The 16,818-nt window shown below is 45.5% G+C and overlaps 1 protein-coding gene across 1 annotated transcript in view; it reads left to right on the top strand.

Moving 5' to 3' along the window:
- The first annotated feature begins 1,620 nt into the window (after window positions 1-1,620).
- Window positions 1,621-16,818, top strand: part of LOC109285507 (protein eyes shut homolog) — a 131,975-nt gene continuing 116,777 nt past the window's right edge. The window contains exon 1 of the mRNA XM_059723135.1: window positions 1,621-1,725. Within this exon, the coding sequence (XP_059579118.1) occupies window positions 1,621-1,725 (105 nt within the window). The remainder of the gene's footprint in view (window positions 1,726-16,818) is intronic.

The raw sequence follows: 16,818 nt of genomic DNA, 5'->3' as shown, positions 1-16,818 counted from the left end.
GGATGATGAATACTTGAGCCACCAAGACTGCTGGAGCATGCTAATTAGCACAAACCAGCAGACTCGATTAATCAAACCTGCTCCAACAAGCTGTAGTTACAGCATGTCCTGCATGTCTACAGGCATGTAGGTTTCAGCAAAAGTCCATGATAACATTGAAAATGATAAATGAGTTTTCATTCGAGTATCTCATGCCACAGTACAAGATTTGTTAAGCATTTATTTTATGGATTAAAAAAACATGCACAGACAGAAAGGTAAAAAAAATATATTAATTAGGAACATAGTCTTGTGCCTACTTAAATCAAAGGAAACTCCCCATTATCTTCAAAAAGCTGAGGAAACTGGAAAATTGAGGCCCAGCATGAACTGGACATGGTATTGCACATAAGAATAGGTGGATAAAATAATTAATACAAAATGTTATTCATCAAACCTGAGTGACACTTATGAAGTTCAAAATATTCCAGGCAGCTGAAAATATAATAGCCTTCATATTTATTTAGCTATCAAGATGAAAAATCTAGCAGTTAGTTAAATTGTGGAAGTGGGTTTTTTTCAGGAGTTTCAAAAATTCAATTGTGAACACAGAACATTAAGGGTCTTCTTCTGCAAATCTTTTTACAATGAGTATTATTGAGCAATGATACTTGTCCTGATGATTCTGTTTAGCAAGTTTTCAACAAACTTCCCAAAACCACACAATTTGAAGGATACATGACACACCCTTTTCATTTAAATGTGACAATTCAAAGTGAAGCAGGGTGTAAGCAGGGTGTTTCTGCAGAATTAACAGAGTTCAGTTTTAAGCATGCTATCAGCCAATGTTTTCACATTCTGCCATTACTGTAATAATAAGTGTTTGCATTCATTTTCTTTTTTAATATAAAATACATTATTTGAAAGTCCTTTTGCAGGACTGAATTTTTATTGTTGACAATGCACATAATTAACCAGATTTCATCACATAAAGAACATGAAGAATTCTCAATAGCTTTATTGAATGTTTCTAGTATTTACTTTACAAATTTCCTTAACCTTATATTCTTCTTTATCTCTGAAGCTCAGTACCAGAGCGTACATTAACAGCATGCTTCCTTAGTAGCGATAACTGTATCGCAGTGTAATCTCACTGCTCAGAGGTATGCAGCCTTTCATTTCTTATTCTATTTCTATTTCCCCTGTAGGCTGGGAAAGGGAAATTTCCACCTAGGGAGTTCAGCATCATTCAACATTGATGTTACTTGTCCAACAATTCCTTACACTAGGGAGACCATATGTCAACCACAGTTAGCACTTACAATTTATCAATACCCACTTACACATGTAAAGATCTCTCTCTTTCTTTCTATCTCGATACATTTCAAACACTGGTTTTGAGAACAGTAGGAAGGCAAATAAAAGACAGAAATAAAAAAAAAACCAACCCAAAAAACTTACATCTTTTGTCTCTCTCAGTCCATGCATTCAAAGAAATTCTGGTGTTGCTATTGCCCAGAGAGGGTCATCCTTTACACAGGTAGAAGCATCTATTTCACCCTGCCCTTGGTGTATGAAGTTTGAATGCTCTGCTGTCAACAGCAGAAACAATAATGAGATCTTTTGTTTCCTTCCAGCTATATGTTGCCTGTTGGCAGTCCTGGAGGTTACTGTATGATTGAAATAGCTGCAGAAGGAAATCCTCCTGTACAACACCAAGTCTTTCTGTCATATCAGGTGTCTCAGGTGAGCTTGGAAAACATCATAATCAAAAATTAGCTACTTGCTTAGAATATTACACCAATATCTACACCTTAATTTTTCTCCTAGGAGGTTGCTAAAATTGATTATTATTTATTTACCTTGGATTTTCACTTAATCAAAACAAACCGATCTGTTTACAGATATCTGTTTATAAACCAGTTATACATATTATGTATGTCTATAGGCCGTTTTATATCATACTTACATAAATGTGTTTTTCCACTAGCTTCTTCAAAATTTCTACACTCTAATTAAGTTAGAAACCCCATCTAGCACCAAGAGATTTAAATATACCAAGAGCTGACTTGTCTTTCCTCTTGCAGTACCCGAGACAAGACACCGGGAAGGTGATATAACTAGGCCATAACTTTATTTAGATAACATATCTGGGAACTATCCGGCAATAGCTCCTGAAGTACAGGCCTTTGTTCTTTTGTAACTTACTGCATCTAATGGAAAATTACTATCCACTCCTATTCTGTTAAGCTTCAGCTTCAAAACAGAAATTTGCTGAACTGCTCTGAAAGACCTCATAATTTTAAAAGATATCTTATAGATTCATAGATGCTAGGGTCAGAAGGGACCTCAACAGATCATCAAGTCCAACCCCCTGCCCTGGGCAGGAAAGAGTGCTGGGGTGAAATGACCCCAGCCAGATGCCTATCCAGCCTTCTCTTAAAGACCCCCAAGGTAGGGGAGAGCATCTACTCCCTTGGAAGCCCATTCCAAGTTTTGGCCACCCTTACCGTGAAGAAGTTTTTCCTGATGTCCAGCCAAAATCTGCTCTCTGTCAGTTTGTGACCATTGCTCCTTGTTACCCCAAAAGGCACCCTGGTGAACAGAGCATCTCCAGTTCCTTGCTGCGCCACCCTAATGAATTTGTAGGCAGCCACAAGATCACCTCTCAGCCTTCTCTTGCGGAGGCTGAAGAGATCCAGGTCCCTTAGTCTCTCCTCATAGGGCTTAGCCTGTAAACCCTTAACCATACGAGTGTCCCTCTTCTGAACCCTCTCAAGGTTATCCACATCCTTCTTAAAATACAGCATCCAGAACTGGATGCAGTACTCCAACTACAGTCTGACCAGTGCCGCATAGAGGGGAAGTATCACTTCTTTAGTTCTATTTGTCATGCATCTGCTTATGCATGATAAAGTGCAGTTAGGTTTGCTGATGATTTCGTCACACTAACGACTCATGTTCATCTTGGAGTCCACTGTGACTCCAAGATCCCTTTCCACTTCTGTGCTGCTAAGAGGGTCATTCCCCAACTAGTAGGTGTGCTGGATATTTTTATGGCCTAGGTGCAGCATTCTGCATTTGTCCTTGTTGTACTGTATCCTATTGTGTTCTGCCCACTTATCCAACCTCTGTAAGGCACTTATCCAATCTCTGTAAGGCACAGCCAGGTGTACCTGCAGTCATTCCCTACCCTCCAGAGTGTTCACTTCCCCTCACAATTTAGTATCATCCACAAATTTGGACAGAGTACACTTCATGCCCGCATCCAAGTCACTGATGAAGACATTGAAGAGTACAGGTCCAAGGACCGAGCCCTGTGGGACCCCACTACCCACATCCTTCCAGGTCAATATCGACCCATCTACTACCACTCTCTGAGTGTAATCCCCAAGCCAATTTGCCACCCACAGGTTAACCACGATGTTAACATCTAAGTCACAGCCTCTTTATTTATTTATGAGAATGGGATGAGATACGGTAGGCCTACGATATCGAAGGTAAAATAAAAAGAAAACAACATCCACTTCTACACCTGTGTCCAAACGTTTTGTGACCTGGTCATAAAATAAAATCAGATTAGTCAGGCATGATCTGCCTGCTATGAATCCATGGTGGTTGCCCTGCTGCATTATTTTTCCCACTGGACTCACACAAATATGATCTTTAATAATCTTTTCAAAGACTTTTTCAAGGATGGAGGTGAGACTGACTTCCCTATAATTATTCGGTTCCTCCTTCCTCCCCTTCTTGAAAATAAGGACCACATTGGCCCTTTTCCAGTCCTCCGGAACCTGATCTGAGCACCACGAGTGGTCACACAGCCATGCCAGCAGTTCTGCTATGACACCGGCCAGTTCCTTTAGTACCCTCAGATAAAGCTCATCCAGGCCTACTGACTTAAACACATCCAGTCCATCCAAGTGACTCTGCACCAAGTCAATGTTGACAGTTGGTAGGCTGGTGTCCCTCTAATACCCAACTAAGAACCCATTAGGAGACTTATCTTGACCCTTGTTCAAGAAAACTGAGGCAAAAAAAACTCATTGAAAAGCTCAGCCTTGTCCCTCCCTATTTGTCACTAATTGCTCCTGCTTATTCAGTATGATTCGGTATGCCTTCTTTTTACTCCCTACATATTTTTTTAAAAAGACATTTGTTCATAGATTCATAGATTCATAGATGTTAGGGTCGGAAGGGACCTCAATAGATCATCGAGTCTGACCCCCTGCATACGCAGGAAAGAGTGCTGGGTCTAGATGACCCCAGCTAGATGCATAACCAAACTCCTCTTGAAGACCCCCCAGGGTAGGGGAGAGCACCAGCTACTTGGGAGCCCGTTCCAGACCTTGGTCACTCTAACTGTGAAGAAGTTCTTCCTAATGTCCAGTCTAAATCTGCTGTCTGCTATCTTGTGGCCATTATTTCTTGTAATCCCCGGGGGCGCCTTGGTGAATAAAACCTCACCAATTCCCTTCTGTGCCCCCGTTGTGAATTTATAGGCAGCCACAAGGTAGCCTCTCAACCTTCTCTTGCAGAGGCTGAAAAGGTCCAGGTTCTCTAGTCTCTCCTCATAGGGCTTGGTCTACAAGCCCTTAACAATATGAGTGGCCCTTCTCTGGACCCTCTCCAGGTTATCCGTATCCCTCTTGAAGTGCGGTGCCCAGAATTGCACGCAGTACTCCAACTGCGGTCTGACCAGCGCCCGATAGAGGGGAAGTATCACCTCTTTGGATCTATTCGTCATGCATCTGCTGATGCACGATAAAGTGCCATTGGCTTTTCTGATGGCTTCATCACACTGCCGACTCATGTTCATCTTGGAGTCCACTAGGACTCCAAGATTCCTTTCCACTTCCGTTCCACCCAGCAGGTCATTTCCTAGGCAGTAGGTGTACTGGACATTTTTCTTCCCTAGGTGCAGCACTTTGCATTTCTCCTGGTTGAATTGCATTCAGTTGTTTTCTGCCCACTTGTCCAACCTGTCCAGGTCTCCCTGCAGCGGTTCCCTGCCCTCCGGCATGTCCACTTCTCCCCACAGTTTTGTGTCATCCGCAAACTTGGACAGAGTATAGTTCACTCCCTCGTCCAAGTCGCTGATGAAGACATTAAAGAGTATCTGTCCAAGGACCGAGCCCTGCGGGACCCCACTGCCCACACCCTTCCAGGTCGAAACCGACCCATCCACCACGACTCTCTGGGTGTGACCCTCTAGCCACTTTGCCACCCACCAGACTGTGTAGTCATCCAAGTCACAGCCTCTTAACTTGTTCACCAGTATGGGGTGGGATGCTGTATCGAAGGCCTTCCTGAAGTCTAAGTACACGACATCCACCCCTACTCCTGTGTCCAGGCGTTTCATAACCTGGTCATAAAAAGAGACTAGATTAGTCAGGCATGATCTGCCTGCTACGAACCCATGCTGGTTTCCCCTCAGCATAATTTGTCCTGCCGGGCTCTCGCAAATGTGAACCTTGATAATTTTTTCAAAGACTTTGCCAAGGATGGAGGTGAGACTAACTGGCCTATAGTTGCCCGGGTCCTCCTTCCTCCCCTTTTTGAAAATGGGGACCACATTGGCCCTTTTCCAGTCCTCCAGGACTTGGCCCATGCGCCACGAGTGTTCAAATATTCCTGCCAATGTCTGTGCAATTATGTCGGCCAGTGCCTTCAGTACCCTCGGATGGAGCTCATCTGGGCCTGCCAACTTAAAGGCATCCAGTTCTTCCAAGTGACTCTGCACCATCTCAGGGTCTATGCATGGTAATCTGGCGCCTTGCTGCTGCCTCTCTACAACCCCGGTGAGAGACTTGTCTTGCCCCTCTCTTAGGAACACTGAGACAAAGAACTCATTGAGGAGTTCAGCCTTGTCCCCCCTGTCCATCACCAATTGCTTCTGCCCATTTAGTAGGGGTCCTATTCCACCCTGGGCCTTCCTTTTACTCCCTATATATCTAAAAAAAATTTCTTGTTATCCTTTACTTGGGATGCCATCCTCAGCTCCATGGTAGCTTTGTCCCATCTAATTGCTTCCCTACAAGCATGAGCAGAGGATGTATACTCCTCTTTGGTGATCTCTCCCTGTTTCCACTTTTTATGTGCCCCCCTTTTGGCCCGTAGGCTGCCCTGGATTTCTCTGGTCAGCCAAGGAAGCCTCCTGGCCCCTTTCCCTCTTTTTCCTCGCATTGGGATTGTCTCCCTTTGTGCCTGAAGGATCATTTCCTTAAGGCACAGCCACCCTTCTTGGGCTCCCATCACTTCAAAACTCCTACTCTGTAGTGCGTCCTTGACTAATCGCCTGAGTTCATTTAAATCAGCTTTCCTAAAGTCTAGCACTTTCACCCTACTAGTTACCTTACCTGCTCGACGTCTTATGAAGAATTCTATTATTAGGTGATCACTGTCCCCCAGATGGCTACCGATCTGTAGGTCCCCTACCATGTCGTCCCCCATTGCCAGTACCAGATCCAGTAAGGCATTCCCCCTAGTGGGACCGTGTACTTCCTGTGTCAGGTGGAGGTCCTGTATACAGGTTAGAAACCTGCGTGAATGGTGGGACTTTGCTGTCTGCATCTCCCAGCAGATGTCTGGGTAGTTTAGGTCCCCCATGATTACCGCCTCCTTAGCTTTTATGGTCTCTGAGAGCTGCCTCAGGAGCCCTGAATCTAGTTCTTCCCCTTGGTGTGGGGATCTGTAGCAGACCCCTACCACCAAATCCCTTTCTCCTTGCCCCCATGTAACCTAACACACAATCCTTCTACTTCCTCATCCTTAGATTCCGTCTTGATGAGGGTCGATGTATACTGCTCAGTGACATACAGCGCTACCCCTCCCCCTTTCTTCCCCACCCTGTCCTTTCTGTACAGCCAATAACCCTCAATATGTACCGCCCAGTCATGGGATGAATCCCACCAGGTTTCTGTTAGCCCTACTAAGTCATAGGTGTTTTCTGCAAGCAGGAGCGCTAGTTCATCCTGCTTGTTCCCCATGCTCCTAGCATTAGTATAGAGTCAAGCGGAGGGCAACTAAAATAGTTTGGGGGTTGTCCAGGAAGCCAAAGCCTACCTTCAAGCCCTAGTTTTGTATGATTCTATGTTGAACGGGGTGGGGGGTGGAATCTCATCTTGAATTTGAGTGAATATGATATCTTTACTCCTACAGAACCCTATTCCCACACTATTCTCTCCCTTTACTATGGTAACCACATAGGGGTCTGTAGCACCTGAGTGTCCATTCAAATGAGGCCATCCCCAAAATGTTGTTGTTGGTCCCATGCCAAATGGGAGCACCTGAATGGCCCCACTCCATCTTAATGGCATGACAACTCCTCTGAAGTTGCAGTAAAGGCAGGATCTGTTAGTGCCAAAACATTTTTCTCATCTGCTCTGTGTGTAAATATATGCAAGTGCCAACAACATTGTCATCAGTAAAGACGTAGCATACTCTCTAGCCTGTTTGCCATGGAATCAATAGACCCACACCAATACAAGGGATGGAAATGGATAAACCAATGTCATGTATGTAATCTGTATTTAATTTTCAGCTTTGTTCCACTTCATTACTTCGCATATTGTACTTATCAATCTAAATTCCTTTAAATGAACCCCTACCATAGACATAAACATATTGTTAGCTCAAGAAGTGTATAGTAACAAAGTTGAGCCTCCAAGGTACAGTGGGTGCATCTGCACTAGACGCTTTACTGCGCAGCAGGCTAATTTTCTGTACAGTAAAGCATCACTGTCTACACATGCACAGCAATTAGGGATCAGTAGAGTAATTTACTGCACAGCCAGATAGTCCCATCAGATACAAGTGGTACCCAGCAGCACAGTAAATTACTGCACTACTGCATCTACACATGTAGATGGTGATATTGAGATTAGTTTTCTCTTGCTCAAATTGAACTGAATTATATTCATTCACATTAATTGCATGTGTAGATGTGCCCAGTACCTGCTAGAGGGAACCACACTCTACTACATACTGCCAGTACTTTAACCTGTACATGACCTACAGGGCAGCAACCTTTGATTTTGCCTCAGGGAGATGTTTTATCTAGGTCTTAATGTCCCATCTTCACCACTTCTACATTCATGTTCTGCTTTCAGTTATTAAGGAAAGAATGGAAGAGAAGTTCAGCCAAGGTATCCATTTTAAATTAGATCCAGGCACACTGCCTCTCCAGAACTCCTAATCCCACAACCCCTTCCTGATGAAAAAAAAACCTGACAAAATCACTGTGAATGTGTTCTTTGCTCCTTCCAAGGTCAACAATTCCACCCTGAAAAAGTCCCTACCTCTCCCTCATTTCTTCTTCCTGCTCCTGACAGCTCTGGGTGGAGAGGAGTAACCTTGACTAAAATATCAAGTACTTTGATCACCAATTGATCACCAACCCATGACCAAGGTGAATTCTCCACAAGGAAAACAACACATATGCTCATTGCCATCCTTTTATACTTTTATATGGGACAAGCAAGGTTCATGTTACCCCCACAGAAGCAAAAGTTTTGGGCACTACTGTGCCTTAAGAATATGTTGGTAACCACTGATGTTGCTGAGCTGCCCACAAGCCTAACTGCCACTGTAAGTGCCTATGCCAGGGCTGGGCAAAATCCAACCCACAGGCCAGCAGCAGGCTCCATTTCCAGATCAGGGCTCTGCCCCAGATTGGGACCAGGCTGTCACTGCTGCAAGGAGCTGGGGCAAAGCTACAATATGCTGCCTGCATGCTCCTGCCTATTGCATGCAGGCTGCAGATCTCAGCTCTGCCCTGGCCCCAGACCAGGCTGCCCCACCACAAGATCCCAGCGGCTGCAGAGCAGCCCTCTGCCCTGCCCTGCCACACACCTTGCCAGCGGAGCTGGGGCCAGTCACCATGGCAACCCCAGCCTTGTGCTATCACAGCACTGGTGTGTCTGGGGTCTCCATGGAAAATGGCCCACGCCATGCAGGCAGGACCTGCTGAGAAATGGAGTCCAGCTGATGGCCGGATCCGCCATTTTGCCCACCCCTGGCCCATGCTGTGCTGTTGGGGATGATTTGCAAGCTGCATTTACTGATATTTCTCTTGCCATTGATACTCTTGGAGATATCCCACCTCTTTGAGTGAGGACGTGCAGCCACATTTATCATATTTATTCAAATCTAACATGACCTTGAATTAAAGATGATTATAATTTGTTATCATTTTCCATATATACAATCTATTTATTGGAGAATTGTTAAAAATTTATTTCCTCCCTTCCCCCACCCTCCCACCTCCCCCGCCACTACAGTGGGGAAAACAGGGGCTGTGGTGGGGGAGTCAGGTGGCTGGAGAGGATCAGGAAGCCCTCTTGCCCCTACCCCATCTTTATTCCCCCTGAAGCCTTACTACCCCCTCCACCACCTGCAATCCCCACCCCTATCTACCAACAGCCTCTGCCTCTCCCTCCATCTTCTCCCCACAATCTCTGCCCCTTCCCCCCACCAATTCCCAAAAAGTCTCTGCCTTTTCTCCACCCTCTCCTCTTCTCTGTGTTACTGTCAGACATTGTTTGGGCTCTGTTCACTGCCAGGTCATGGAGCACAGCACATAGACATGCAGCCTTTGCCAGGTCATGCAACACTGATGGCTAAGCAGGGGATGGAGTTTCCCTACACTCAGTGCCTGTGAGGGACTCCAGCCTGAGCTGGTGCTGAGATGTGCCTGACAGTAAGGAAGGGAAGAGAGTGGGAGAGGGTAGAGTGGGGGACAAAAGCTGCAAAGGGCACATGGGGAGGGTAGAAGGCTGCTGTGGGTTTGACTCTGGTCCTGATCCAGGCTCAGAGTCAGAGCCACAGCAGCTGCCTACTCAGCCCCAATGTCCCCTCCCCCACTACCACTTTGTATGTGAATCTAAAATAAGGGACATTTTTCGGCATGCTTATTGTGGGGATCATCTTAGATTCAAATAAATGCAATATCTGTGATTTTTCTTCTTGATGCAGAAAGGGGAAGGGCATAAAAGCCTTCTCCTTATATTTAAGAACCAATATGCTTATGCTACATCCTTCTGTTCAACCAGTCAGGCACAAAGTCCCCATCCTCCCTCCCCAAACCCACATGGAAGGGAACCAAATGGAAAGGCCCTTCTCTTTAGATTGCCAAGTGGGTTTTTTTGTCCCCACCCTGAAGCTGTAAAGAGAAGAACATTATCAGATTAGCACTTGGAATGTCTACACATCAATGTTGTGTTATTAACAAGATATATGAATTTCTCCAGCACACTGTGTTAAGGCTGCATCCCAGGGATCCTCTAGATGTGTGAATGTGGCCTCTGAACTGGGTCTTTCTACAGCAGAAGTCAACATTATGATGAACTAACCTAAATGTGAATGATTATAATATTGTGATTAACATTATTGACGAACTGAGCAGAATCTGCTGAGCTTATTTTGTTGTGCACTGTATCTGAGCATATAGTCAGTAGTCCTGCAAAAAAATACAGAAAAAGGAAAACATTTTCCAGATCAATAACACCTCCTTTAAAAATAAAAAAGAATCTATAAGCCCAGCACAAGGCACTGCCCTATACAGTGCCCTTGCACATGTTAATTCTGGGACTGGCAGTATAACTAGTGTTAAGCCACTATTAGAACTATTCTAAAATTGTATATTATAAAGTTTGGTGTTTGGCTTAATCCTTGTAAGAGGTTTGCTAACAAAGAGACAATGTGTGTCTGCGAATATTTATTTAAAAAAAACCTTGTGCAAAACTATGCTGGCTTATTGCTTTGTTTCCTGGGCAGAAAGGATCTAGTGATACGGAATGAATTTGACAAGTGGTAAGCTGATGTCTTTGAATTCTTTTCACATGAGAAATCCGATTTAATTTCAACAGAGCTCTAAAAGTTTTTTTTCCTTCTTTTCTGAATGGAAGACACTGTAGGTAGAGGAATACCAGCAGGTTTTCATGTTTATTGAATATCCAAATTTCACTTGAGATAGTCAGCAATGAGCTCAAGTTGTGATAAATGTCATATGGGGAAAAGCTCCATCCTACATCTGCCCCTGCCCCACTCCTCCCTCACCACAGGGAGCATTGATCTGCCCACCCCACCCCACCCCACCCCACCCCACACACCTTCCTTCCCTCCTCCCCCTGCTCTTCCACCACACAAGACTTATCAGCTCTCCAAGCTGCCAGGCTCTGCTCCTCACTGCCTGCATGCTGCGCTGAGGCTGTGTGCACACAGACATTTATCGGCCAAATTATCAGCCACATCTGCAACCTAAATCCTTATTTCTCATAGACCCTTGGTATCTTTTTACATTATTTCTATTTGCACAGTGTTTTTTCAGGAACATAACCATCATGTAAATCGAGGCCCAACTGTACTATCCTCCTAGTGAGAAAAATATTCATGATATCTAACCTAAACTTCCCTTGCTGCAACTTGAGACCATTGCTCCTTGTTCTGTCATCCATCACCACTGAGAACAGTTTAGCTCCATCCTCTTTGGACCCCACTTCAGATAATTAAAGGATAGTATTAAATCCTCCCTCTCAGTCTTTTCTTCTCTAAACTAAATTAGCCCAGTTCCCTCAGCCTCTCCTCATCAGTCAAATGCCCCAGCCCCCTCACCATTTTCATTGCCCTCTGCTGGACTCTCCAATTTGTCCACATCCTTTCTGTAGAGGGGGACCCAAAACTGAACACAGTATTCCAGATGTGGCCTCACCAGTCCTAAATTGGGGGGAATAATCACTTCCTTTGACCTACTGACAAGACATCTAACAATGCAGCCCAGTATGCCATTAACCTTCTTGGCAACAGGGGCACAGTGCTGGATCATATTCAGTTTATTGTCCACTGTAACCCCCAGGTTCTTTTCTGCATAGCTGCTACCCTGCCAGTCAGTAACCGGCCTGTACTGGTCCATCCTAAGTGCAGGACTTTGCACTTGTCATTGTTGAACCTCCTAAGATTCCTTTTGGCCCAATCCTCCAATTTGTCTCAGTCACTCTGAATCTTAACCCTACCCCGCAACATATCTACTATTCCCCACAACTTGGTGTCATTTGCAAACTTGCTAAGGGTGCACTGTATGCCATCTTGTTGATGAACACATTGAACAAAACCAGCCCCAGGACCGACCCCTGGGGCATTCCACTTAATCCCAGCTGGCAACTAGACAATGAGCCATTAATTACTACTCTCTGAGCCTGATGCTCCAGCCAGTTTTCTACCCACCTTAACGTCCATTCATCCAACCTGTACTTCCTTAACTGGCCTGTGAGTATGTTGTGGGAGACTGTATCAAAAGCCTTACTAAAATCAAGGTATACCACATCCACTGTTCTCCCTGTATTCACAGAGCCAGTCACCTCATCGTAGAAGGCAATCAGGTTGATCAGGCATGATGTGCCCTGGGTGAATCCATGCTGACTGTTCCTAATCATGTTTTTCTCCTCCACTTGCTTAGAAATGGATTGCTGGAGGATCTTCTCCATAATTTTTCCAAGGACTGAGTTGAGACTGACTAGTCTGTAGTTCCCTGGATCCTACTTATTCCTTTTCTTAAATATGGGGACTCTGTTTGCCCTTTTCCATCCATCTGGGACCTCTCCTGATCATCATGACTTTTCAGAGATGATGGCCAGTGGCTCTGCAATCACATCAGCCAACTCCCTCAGCACCCTCATGTGCATCCCTTCTGGTCTCATGGACTTGTACAAGTCCAGCTTTTCTAAATAGTCCCAAACCTGTTCTTTTGCCACTGTTGGCTGCTGAACTCCCCCTGAAATTGCACTGCCTGGTGCAGTAGTCTGGGAGCTGACCTTGTCTGTGAAGACTGAGGCAAAATAGGGACTGAGTATTTCAGTATTTTTTGCATCCTCTGTCTCAAGGTTGCCTCCCCCATACAGTAAGTGGCTCACTCTTTCCATGATCCTCTTGCTTCTGACATACTTGTAGAAACCCTTCTTGTTACCCTTTGCATTCCTTGCTGCAACTCCAATTGTGCTTTGGCCTTCCTGACTTCATCCCTGCATGCCTGTGGAATACTCTTATATTGTTCCCTGATTATTTGTTCAAGTTTCCACTTCTCATAAGCTTCCTTTTTATGATTTAGTTTACAAAAGAATTTAGGGAATGAGAAACAACTGAAAAAAAATTACATTGTCTACTAATACTGAGGTTCATTATTCTATTCTTTAATTTACATTGGTAAACAACAGATCACAAAAGGTCTCAGAATTTAGTTTTGGATAATCACCCCAAATCTCTCATATCTATGTGCACATTCCACTGTGGGTAAACATCTCATGAACCTGAACTCAGAAACATTTAACCAACAGTATAGTATGGCTATGGTACATATGTGCCTGACAGTTTCTCATGCACTGGAACATACCTACCAAGCCTCATTTACTTTCAGCTACCTCTTGACTGTGCCAGTGTCTTGTGGTCTATATTCAGGCTATAAGCCACTTTGCCAAGTGGCTTACCTACCTTTTGATATTTCTCTAGTTAACTAGCCAGTTACTTTAATCCCATTGTCAATTTGCAATGTATTAATCTCTTAGTTTTAAAGGAAAAAAAATTATAAAGAGAAGATCCCCTAGATCCAAAATGGCCTCCTCAGCTATGCCCAGATGAGCACAGACGTTTGGTTCCCTGGGGACAAGTAGCAGTGGTGCACTTTGTGCCATAGCTTCTTGTCCCCAGGGAACACCCAAACCACAAACACTTTGGCCCACTGCAAGTTACCCCGGGGGCAGTAGGGGAGGCTAGGGTCAGCACTGTGCTGGCCCCAGCAGCCTTACCTGGGATCCTGCGGGCCTCCCAGGGCTGGAGCAACAGTGATCCTGCCAGGTGGAGCCTGACTGGCAGCTGCAACATGCTCCAGGCAGCCCAGCTCTGCTTTTCAGCAGCGCACATTGGTCTGTTTGGTTTTTTTCCACAGGTTTTTTTGACCCCTGGATATCCAGTGGTCAAAAAAACTCATGGAAAAAAGAATTGGAGCAGTGCACACATGGGCAGCACACCGTTGCAGTGTGGAGAACACCTTACTGTGTGGTATGGGGCACTTCAGACATGTTTGTGGCACCACATACTGCACAGTCAAGTTCATCTGGATGCAGCCCTCAAGTTTATCTGCATTAAAGTATTACTCCCAATTTGAAAGAATTACACCAACTAAAATTACCCAGAAGGTCCTTTTTCCTCCTAAATGCCTTTGCTGCCCAAAAGAATTCTGTATCCCAAGAAAATGTTCCATCTACAAAACCTTTACTTTCAGAACCCCAAAACTACAGGGAAGCATGGCTAAAGCTACAACTGCTGCACAAGTCCATGTAGCCAGCATCAGACATAGATATGGACATGCTTCCCGGGAACCTAAGAACAAAATATGGGTTTCCTTTTTCCCAGATCTTCAGTTTCACCCAAAATGGACCAAAAAAATGCATCCTCGGGTGGTGAAAAGCAATCATTCATGAAGAGCTCTGCAGCACGGACCCAGCCCTGCGCTCACCGGGGCAACAATCGCCAGGTGCTTCATGGTCTCTGGCATCCTGAGATGTCCTGGAGGCAGGTGTTGAGCCTGGAGGCAGGAGCACACCTTCCCCACATGCTCATGCCCTGGTCAGAGCAGGGAAGTGGTGAGAGATGCACCCCTAGTGCACCTGTCCCCCAGGTGGGGCTAAAAGCAGGAAGCTGATCCTGGATCTTGAGCCTGGATGGGGCCACGAGCAAGTAAATGTCATGCCTGACACTGCCTAGAGCCATGAAACTGCAGCTGCAGCCAATGATAAGCCCCACAGTAGTTCTCAGCACCTGACAGTGGTCACAAGGCATGTGGGGGTATGCAGGGGTCCAGGTTGGCTCAGGTCAACCTGGAACTTCCCTTATAGGGCAGCACCAGCACCAGGAGAGGGAAAGCACTGGCATAGGCATTGGGTTATGCTGCTTCCCTCCACTGGAGCCTAGGATGTCTAATCAGACACCAGCCTGACTCTGACTCCCAAGACAGGAACCTGACTGCCCTGTGGACACTGGATTCCAGGTATCTGCAAGGGCTCCTATACACATGCAGGGAACCTGCTGTAACATGCTGTATTCCAGCCCATCAGCATGGAAATTAATCCACTCCAGCAGCCCCCAACATCACGTGTATCAGTGTTCCCATGCTGAAAAATGACAGTGGAGCACTTTAAACTAAAGCTTGTTTGATGAGCTTTAGCTCAAAGTGCCCCACTGCCTTTCTTCAGCACAGGGACACTGATACACATGATGCTTCGGGTACTTTTAATTAGCACGGCTCTCGGACCTGTGCTAATTAAAGCAGACCATGCCTCCCAGACCACATATATAAGCATCCATAGTGCCCATGGCTACAAATTATCCACAGGGGTTGGCCCAATACAGGCTCACCCTGTGAATCAGGCTTGCAACTGGAGGGCAAACCCCGAAGAGCCTTAGCTACCTGAGGGGAAGGCAGACATATACTGTAAAGCTGGGCTTGTGAACAGATGATTGACACACTTATTTAGGTTGTGCTACATTATTAATTCCAATGCAGTACAGAGGTCACTGACAGGAGATACACACCAAAGTAACAGGGCTCAGCATTGGTCAAGCCACAGTTGAAGTACTGCGTCCAGTTTTGGGCACCGTAATTCAAGAGGGATGTGAACAACCTCGAGAGGGTTCAGAGGAGGGCTATTCACATGGTTAGAGACCTGCAGGCAAAGCCCTAAAGGAGAGATTGAGGGACCTGGATCTCTTCAGCTTCTGCAAGTGAAGGCTGAGATGTGATCTTGTGGCCGCCTACAAATTCATCGGATAGGCAGGGGAGCAGCAAGGAATAGGAGATGCTCTGTTTACCAGAGCACCCCTTGGAATAGCTAGGAACAATGACCACAAGCTGACGGAGAGAAGATTTAGGTTAGACATAAGGAAATGCTTCTTTACGGTAAGGGTTGCCAGAATCTGGAATGGGCTTCCAAGGGAGGTGGTGCCCTCCTTGGGAAGTACAAGGGAGGTGGTGCTACCTTGAGGGTCTTTAAGAGGAGGCTAGACATGTACCTGGCTGGGGTCATCTAACCCCAGCGCTCATTCCTGCCTAGGGCTGGGGATCAGACTCAATGACCTACTGAGGTCCCTTCTAACCGGAACATCTATGAATCTATGTCACTCCTAAATAATTCTGTTTTTCTTTCCAAGTCAGACCTTTCTTCCATTACATGAAGGCAGGTGCCTAGGGGACAAGGCACCTACCGTAATACCATCACTGGAACACCCAAGTGGGTTGGGGGGGGGGACAGAGCCCCACAAAAGATGCCTGGATGCTGAGACCTGTGCCTATCTCAACATACCCCACTTGTCAGGAGCCACCTCCTGATATCTTTTTCATTAACATCAAGTCATGGTAGATGGGATACAGAGATAAAGGAACAAAACACCCATCGAGAGTGCAGCACCTGGGTCCCACCCTGATGTGGCCCTTCAACCCAGGTCCCACTACATGCTCATTTTGAACAGGGTTTCTCCCTGCACGTAACTGTGCACCCTAATGACTCCTGATGCAGCTCATGTACAATGCAGTTCCAGTAACCCAGCTGTGCATCACCAGCCCAAGAATTGATGTTTCTAGCACTGTAAAAAGACATTTTTTAATTTCCTGGGCCTCAGTTCCATTAGTTTCCTGCTCTGCGAGGAAATGCTTTCCAATGCAATACAAAATCCCCACTACCATGTGAGACACTAACACCCAACAACCTATGCATCCTAAACTTTTGATATAGTAATTTATCCCTAACTATGGCTTAGTACCAAGCAACTCTCTCAACACATCACATACCTGTA

This window comes from Alligator mississippiensis, chromosome 1, assembly GCF_030867095.1.
Source record: "Alligator mississippiensis isolate rAllMis1 chromosome 1, rAllMis1, whole genome shotgun sequence".
Taxonomy (NCBI): domain Eukaryota; kingdom Metazoa; phylum Chordata; order Crocodylia; family Alligatoridae; genus Alligator; species Alligator mississippiensis.
This window is presented reverse-complemented; position numbering and strand designations above follow the sequence as displayed.